At 51.7% G+C, this 8,325-nt stretch overlaps 1 protein-coding gene across 1 annotated transcript in view; it reads right to left on the bottom strand.

Moving 5' to 3' along the window:
• Positions 1 to 213: 213 nt before the first annotated feature.
• Positions 214 to 8,325, bottom strand: part of LOC145335785 (proproteinase E-like) — a 110,747-nt gene continuing 102,635 nt past the window's right edge. The window contains exons 8-9 of the mRNA XM_080181515.1: positions 7,698 to 7,850; positions 214 to 362 (exon numbers count right to left, since the gene is read on the bottom strand). Coding sequence (XP_080037641.1) covers positions 345 to 362; positions 7,698 to 7,850 — 171 coding nt within the window. The 3' untranslated portion in view covers positions 214 to 344. The remainder of the gene's footprint in view (positions 363 to 7,697; positions 7,851 to 8,325) is intronic.

Raw genomic sequence — 8,325 nt, 5'->3', positions numbered from 1 at the left:
AGGGGAAGATTACTGGCGTCGTGTGTTCTCCCTTTCATCCAAAGTGTAGACGTACGCTGTTCCCAGAATATCCCAACTGAACCAAATGCATTAACGTGAAGGTTAAATAAATCCCGGCATTTAAAAACTATACAAGCTCTACTTTAAGAATAAATTACAAAGAAACATAATATGGGATCTAGTTCATTTGAACTCGAAGAATCATGTTTAAACTGTAGAAATCGTATCTTTACATTCTTCTCAATAATGTGGAGCAGGAGTCTCTGCTGTGCAAATCGCCACCAAATCTGGTTTAATTCTTTATCAAAGGTACGTGATCACTCGAAGGCTGCGGTTTTCTGGCATTAGTTGCTACTCATTGTCTGAAGCAAAGAAATTGGATTATTAGTGAATACAACGACAGCAAACCAGGTTACATACACGCAAACTAGGAGCAGGAATAGGCCACTCTTTAAGTGTCCAGATCATCAACAATCTGTCCTGGACCCCCCGTGCCGACACTATAGTTAAGAAAGCCCACCAACGCCTCTATTTTCTTGGAAGACTAAGGAAATTTGGCATGTCAGCAATGACTCTCACCAACTTTTACAGATGCACCATAGAAAGCATTCTTTCTGGTTGGTATGGGCTCCTGCTCTGCCCAAGACCACAAGAAACTACAAATGGCCATGAATGAAACCCAATCCACCACGCAAACCAGCCTCCCATCCATGGACTCTGTCTACACTTCCCATTACCAGCAGAATTAAGAACCCCATGCACCCCAGACATGCTCTCTTTCACCTGAGATCATGCACCAACTAGCTCAAGAACAGCTTCTTCCCATCAGACTTCTGAATCAACCTACCTTGCATTAACTTGATCTTTCTCTATGACTGTAACATCACATTCTGCACCCTCTCCTTTCCTTCTCTATGAAAGTTATGCTTTGTCTGTATAGCGCGCAAGAAACAATACTTTTCACTGGATGTTAATACGTGTGACAATAATAAATCAAATCAAATCAATATTTCAAAAGTGTGCTGGCAAAGTGAGAAAGTCCCAAATCAGTTGATTTCTTAAAAATGCTCTTAGAAACACAACTTTACTCCTAACACTTCCTGCAAGGTCAATTTTTTTTATTCATTCGTGGGACATGGGCATCGCTGGCTGGCAGCATTTATTGCCCATCCCTCATTGCCTTGGATTGAATGGCTTGCCAGGCCATTCCAGAGGGCAGTTGAGAGCCACCCACGTTGCTGTGGATCTGGAGTCACATGTAGGCCAGACTGGGTAAGGACGGCAGATTTCCTTCTCTAAAGAACATTGGGGAACCAGATGGATTTTTACTACATTCGACAATTTCATTCTTCCTTCCAGTTTTTTTTTAATAGAATTCAAATTCCACCACCTGCCGAGGCAGGATTCGAACCCAGGTCCCCAGAACATTAGCAGAGTTTCTGGATTAATAGTCTGGCGATAATACCACTAAGGCCATCGTCTCCCCATAAATCAATGAGGTCGAGGCTTGCGGGTTGTAAGCATGTAGCGGAATCTTCCAGGAGCTGGAAGATTCCACTACAATTCCCAATGGCTGGGGCAATGGACTCAAGGTAGATTCAAAATGCTTGGAGGCTGAGGAGGGCCTGATGGATCAGGGAACGTGTGCAACAGAGTAGTCTCTGCTTACAAAGATCAGCAGCTCAACTTCCAGCCGCAATGTGCTGGGAATAACACAGGGACAACTATCATAGAATAGAATCAAACCATCCCAACAGTGCAGAAGAAGGCAAAGTGAGATCCATTAAGTGTGCACCGACTCCCTGACAAAGCATCTTACCCAGGCCTGCCCTATTCTCCTGCCCTATCCCTATAATCTCATGTATTTACTATGACTAATCTATCTCACCTGCACGTTTTTGGACTGTGGGAGGAAACTGAAACACCCGGAGGAAACCCACGCAGTCATGGGGGGAATGTGCAAACTCCACACTGACAGTGACCCAAGTCGGGAATCGAACCCGGGTCCCTGGCACTGTGAGACAGCAGTGCTAACCACTGTACCACCATTCCACCCACATGTCCAGCTGGTATGTGCCCAACAACACCTTGCCATTAGCAAGCGCTAGGGAAACCTTATACAGCACACGATTTTATGAATTGTGGGATTCGCAGGCATTTATTGCTTGTCTCTAATTCCCCAAACAGGAGGCATTTAAGAGACAATCACATTGCTGTGGGTCTGGGGTCACATGTAGGCCAGAGTGTCTAAAGATGTGCAGGTGAGGTGGATTGGCCATGGGAAATTGCCCCTTAATATCCAAAGATTTGTAGGTTAGGAAATTAGCCATGGTAATTCTGCAGGGATAAGGCAGAGGGGAGGGTTCAAGTCCTGGACCCCTGGAGAGTGCAGACTTGATGGGCCGAACGGCCTCTGTATGGATTTTATGGTTCTAAACATAGAATACGTAACCCTGACTGGTTTACAGAAAGTGAACAAAGGTCCCATTAACAGAATTGGTAGATGCATCACTCTTAAAATTACCCATAAGCAAAGTGACTGCAATTGAGGTGATGTTTTAAATAGGAAGGGGTACCAGGGAGACCACACTCACCAGGAATCAGTCACTTCAGGCTAAGATTCAGCTGCAAAGAGAAAGAGAAGCGAAGAAAATAGAACCATAGAACCCTACAGTGTAGAAAGAGGCCCTTCGGCCCATCGAGTCTGCACTGAACACAATCCCACCCAGGCCCTACCCCCAATATATTATACCCACTAACCTACGCATCCCCAGATACTAAGGGGCAATTTTTTAAGCACGGCCAATCAACCTAACCTGCACATCTTTGGACTGTGGGAGGAAACCGGAGTAACCCCACGCAGACATGGGGAGAATGTGCAAACTCCACACAGACAGTGACCCGAGCCGGGAATCGAACCCAGGACCCTAGCGCTGTGAAGCAGCAGTGCTAACCACTGTGCTACCGTGCCACCCAATCGAAAGAGCATTTCATAGGAGAATGGGCAGAGACAGTAAAGGGAAGGGGATTTGCGATAAAAGTGTGTATATACATAACGGGGGTGATTCTGAGCTCGCACACTCTGTCTGCGGGATTGATGGCACGTGACCAAAATTCGGGGCGCGCAATTCATGCCGGCAAATCTCCGGGGGAGTGGTGTGAAACAGAGCCACAGAGAGCTCATTTGAATACATTAGCATGTCGTTAGTGAGCACTCTCTCCAGGACTTCCTCCCCTTCCTCACCGGATATTCAGTGGGCATCGGAGTGACGTCACGCCGACGCCATTAACAACAGCTCTACACGGGCATGAGCCCAGCGCCTTCACCTCCCGGGGAGGGCTTCGGGGGGGGGTGAACGCTCAGGTGGTCAGCACCCTCCGCGGTGCAGACTGCCCAGGAAGCAGCGGAGAGGACTCAGGGACACGGATAGGCCTGGCTCGGTGGTGGGGAGGAGGGGGAGGGTTTCAGGATCGCCACTTTGGGGGAGAGAGGTTGGGAGGGGTCACCTGCAGGCCTCGCCTTCCCTACATATCTGAGCGCCCTGAGCTCGAAAGGGGGTGCGTCCCTTCCCGTGTCTTCCCGTGTCCTCCTTCCTGGGTTCCTGCCCATATTGTAGCTCAGGGAGTGCCCTCCCTTGGTGAGGGCTGGCAAGTGGGTGGGAGGGATAGAGCACTGCCATTCTCACACTCCACAGGGATGAGGCACCAGGGCAAGTGTGGTGGCTCCCCAAGCTGAGTGGCACAAACAGGCAGGCCGCAAGTTCTGAGAGCAAACAAAGTGAAGTTTAATGCCCAACATTCAGAACAAAATGGTGACCTGATGCCTACATTTACCCTTGCCCGCTAAGTGCCTACTTAGAGCCTGAAAGGTCCAGGCCTGCTTTTGGGCAGCACGGATATTGAACTGCTGTCCTCCTCGGTGTCAGGTCGGAGGTGTGCTGCTCTCAGGGATGGAGGGTGTCAGATGGACTGGAGAGGCCCAGGGTCCCCTGCCCGGAGAGCCCCAAGCTGTACTCCTGTCCATCCCTCTTCCCTCAGGTTCCTGGGGGCTCTGTGCCTTGGGATGGAGGGACAGTGGGAGTAAGATCTCGTGGATTCTCACCTGTGCTTTGCACCATGGTGCGGGCATCTGCTGCCAGGGAGTGCGTGTCCTGCACCAAGGTCTCCACTGCTAATGCCACCCTGGCAGTGCACTGTTGCGATGGCACCATCTCCTTGGATAGAAGGCGATGGGACTTCTCCAATCAGCTTTGCAGTCCAAGGAGAGCTGTTGTCATCCCTTCCTAATACTGGCGACTCTGCCTTTGCAGCTCCAACAGCTCTGGGATGACCAGTCCCAGGGGCACATCATTGGGCAGGAACCCTGGCCTCCTGCATCCCTCCGGCTGCCAGTTCTCAGGGGCATCCCAGCCTCTGCCTGCGGGGTGGTCACCGCTGAGTGACCCAGAATCCTGCCTACTTTTATGGGACCCACCGAGGAGTGGGTATCTGCACTGGTGTTGGGTGCGGGTGATGGCTCTTTAACTGTGGGATTGGAGAGGTCCCCCTCGGAGCTGCTAGAATCCATGGGGTCCGGGGGGTGCGAGGATTGTCCGGCCCCTGTTCCACCTTCAGCCTACAAGAGAAGGGAGATGGTATCAGTGCGTTACAGGGAATACAGAGGAATCATTGGTTATTCTGAGGCTGGAGGAATGACAGTGTAGTGTTGAGGATTCTCACATTTCTCTGCCGCCTCCCCTTCCCCCCGCAGCGCTCTTCCTCCTCCCTGGCCAGCTCGAGAGCCCAGTCTTCACAACACGTGAGGGTTCTGACCCCAGGCATGACTCCGGTGGGCTGTTCCCGCTTGTTGTGGTTGAGTTTGTCCTGCAATGACACTGAGAGAGAGAGAGTATAGATGGTGGTGTGGACATCTAAGATGGTGATGAGGAGTGGGAGCTGGAGTGTGAGGGACAGAGCAGCTACTGGAGCGGGGGGGGGGGGGGAGGGGGGGCATGGTGATAGTGGGAGGGAGTGGGGGAACAGGGTGCCTGGTGTTGGCACAGGCTAAGGTGGCTGAGTGAGAGGAAGGGCTGGGGGCGCGAGGGGTGTACGAGAGGGTCCGGTGGGAGACAGGGAGCGGCTCACTTACCCTGGCTGCCCTGCTCAGCCAGGGCAGCTGTCACTGCGGGGGTGGTGACCTTGCTGGAAGGCCATCTCCTGGAAGTTGGGGGGTAGACAATATCCCGCTTCTGCTCCACTCCATCCTGGTGAGGGCCACCTCCAAAAAGTGCGGTGTGGCTTCTAGCTTGCCAGTGCCAAGTCCCAACCTGCTGGTTGTTGTGCGCTAATTGCTGGGAGTGTGGGGGTGCCGGTTATATGGAGCCCCACAGTTCTTGCAGTCATTGTGTGGGGTGGGTGAATCATCACAAGTAGGGCACTGGTATAAAAATGATCACTAATGAGGCATAAGACTCCAACTAAAAACATGCCAGTGATGAGAAATGCTCCATTTTCCATGCTGCAATGAACATCCCGCCATTTTTTTGATAAGATAACACCCTATTTTTTTATGTCTCAGGAGAATGTTTTAAAGTTCAATTTTTTTCCTACAGGTAATCAGTAAGTCTGGAAGGAGTACAACTCAGAAGATGGAGAATCAGAATAATCACTCCTTTCATCCTCGCAGATGGTTAGGTTAAGTAGAGTTAATGGACTTTTGTTTACTTAGGTTCCCCCTGCATTTCAAATCGGAGTGATTGACAGGGTCATGTGAAGATGGGGTTTATGTGCTGTCCTGGGTCTGTAGCAATTTAGAATGGCCAAAAAAAACCTAACCGCACATCTTTGGAGGGTGGGAGGACACCAGAGCAAACCCACACAGAGAATGTCTAAACACCACACAGATAGTCACCCAAGGCTGGAATTGAACCCGGGTCCCTAGCACTGTGAGGCAGCAGTGCTAACCACTGTGCCATGGTTTCCTGCTGCTTAACCTCACCCTATCCTACCCATTAAAGTATTGCCTGACAGGATTATCGGGAACTGGGAGAATCCCAGCAGCAATATGATGGAATGTGGATTATGAAACAGCAAACTCCCAAAAAAATCCAATCTGGATCATTGATTGTTGATTGTTAACTGCGGGTTCAATCGAGGCGTTCAAGAGGGCATTGGATAATTGTTTGAATTGAAGCAACGCGCAGGGGTACGGGGGAAAGACAGGGGGGTGGCACTCAGTCACAATGCTCGCTTGGAGAGCCAGTGCAGGCATGATGGGCCAAATGGCCTCCTTCCCCATCGTAATAATTCTGTGATGCTGAGCTCCGCTTCATACTGCCACCAATTGGGTTGTTGCCTGAGTATTCTGAAGATAAAGGGAGAGATTTCAGCAGGGCTGGGTTAGCGCGATCCGCACTGGGCGTCCAGCCCCGAGCACCTCTCCCATCAGCTACAGGCTGGAAATAGGCACAGAGCTATGTTAGTTCTGCAGTGGGGAATTTTAATATAGTCTAAATATGATTAGCGGACCCCTGGGGCTGAAGTCTCCAGGCCGCCTAGCCTGTTCCCCTGCGCCAGGAGCGTTTCACTCCAGAGGCGTTTAGGATGGCTTCCCACTCTCAGGAAGCTAGCAGACCCACACCGCTCGAGTGAAGGGAGGACAATCAGGGCCATCTAATGGGCGTGGGCACCTTGTCAGTGCCAGACTGTGCCCCCTGCCACTGCCCAAGGGACAAAGTGCCAATGCTCAGGGGGCCACCTTGGCGCTGTCCATCGGGGCATGGGGCAGTGCCAAAGGGGCAGGACCTAGTGGACCAATCAGCGGGGTTGGGATGGGTGTCCCGCTGCCACTCTGCATAGGGATCGGTGAGGTGGCAATCGAGGGTGAGCCATGGAGGGTGGGAGGGGGGGGAACTGCAGGGCTGGGATTGGCACTGCGAGGGGAGTGGGTAGGCACTGTCAGGGAGAGGCCGGAAGTGGTTGGGGGATGGACGGGAGGGGGGGTCCTGGTCAGCGCTGACATGGTCTTGGGGCCAGTGATCGGGCTGTGAGGGGGGTGGGGGTGTGGGGCGTACGTGCGGCGTGGGAGAGGGGTGGTCACACGGCCGGCACTGCGGCAGTTGCTGGCCAGCGATCGGGAGGGCGGGCAGTGCGTAGCTACTGCGTGTACGCCAATCTCAGCACCGACAGATTGGCGCGTGCGCAATGGCCCACTCAGCGCCATGTTGTCAGCCTCTCCTGTGAGAATGGGCCCCACCCCCAGCTTTTTGGACTGATTTGTGTTTGTGCCCTCTGCAGTTTATTGTCGATTCTTGTAAAAACCCATCTGGTTCACCAACGTCCTTTAGGGAAGGAAATCTGCCGTCCTTACCCGGTCTGGCCTACACGTGACTCCAGAGCCACAGCGATGCGGTTGACTCTCAACTGACCTCAGGAAACTAGGAATGGGCAATAAATGCTGGCCACTCAGTGATGCCCATGTCCCACAAATGAATAAAAAAGATTCCTAAGGGGATCTGTCTCATCCCCAGCTTCCTGCACTATCTCCATGTCCATTCATTCCATCGATGTCCACTAGATGCCACTAGTTAGGCACCTCTTTGTGGCAACTTGAGCTTTCAAGCAGGCAATGGCCTTATTATCCAATAACTCGCCAAGGCTGAGCTCATTTTAAATTGCAGAGAGACATCTTCGTGCTTAACGCTTGAAGATGGACTTACATCATTAATCCAGCTGTTGTAGGCAGACACTCGGGTGTACACTGTGGGCTTCCTGTCTGTGTTACATGGCACGAGTCCCGTGAAGCTTCCGATGCCGTTGACATACCATCTTCCATCACTACCAAAACAATTCAAGGGACTGCCTGGATCGCCCTGAAGTGAAAGAATTATGTTGTTCCTTTTTTTTATTTCAATATGGTGCTATTTTACTGCCTTAAGGGTCAGTTGGCCTTTCCAGATTAATCTCATACCCAGGATTGACAAAGACCGTCCCGGTGAGTGGGGGGAGTTGGGGGGGGGGGGCGGGCGGGGGGGGTAGTCTTTGAGGATCGTGTCACTCCAAACAGCACCCGACACACAACAACGGTCAAATTCCTGTGTGTGTGCATGTGTGTGTGTGCGTGTGTACGTGTGTGTGTGTGCGTGTGTGTGTGCGTGTGTATGTGTGCATGTGTGTGTGCGCGTATGTTTGCATGTGTGTGTGTGCATGTGTGTGTGTGTGCATGTGTGTGTGTGCGTGTGCGTGTACGTGTGTGTGTGCGTGTGTGTGTGCGTGTGTGTGTGTGCATGTGTGTGTGTGCGTGTGTACGTGTGTGTGTGTGCGTGTGTGTGTGCGTGTGTGTGTGTG

Source organism: Carcharhinus amblyrhynchos, unplaced genomic scaffold, assembly GCF_965287045.1.
Source record: "Carcharhinus amblyrhynchos unplaced genomic scaffold, sCarAmb.v2.hapA scaffold_41, whole genome shotgun sequence".
NCBI classification, from domain to species: Eukaryota; Metazoa; Chordata; class Chondrichthyes; order Carcharhiniformes; family Carcharhinidae; genus Carcharhinus; species Carcharhinus amblyrhynchos.
This window is presented reverse-complemented; position numbering and strand designations above follow the sequence as displayed.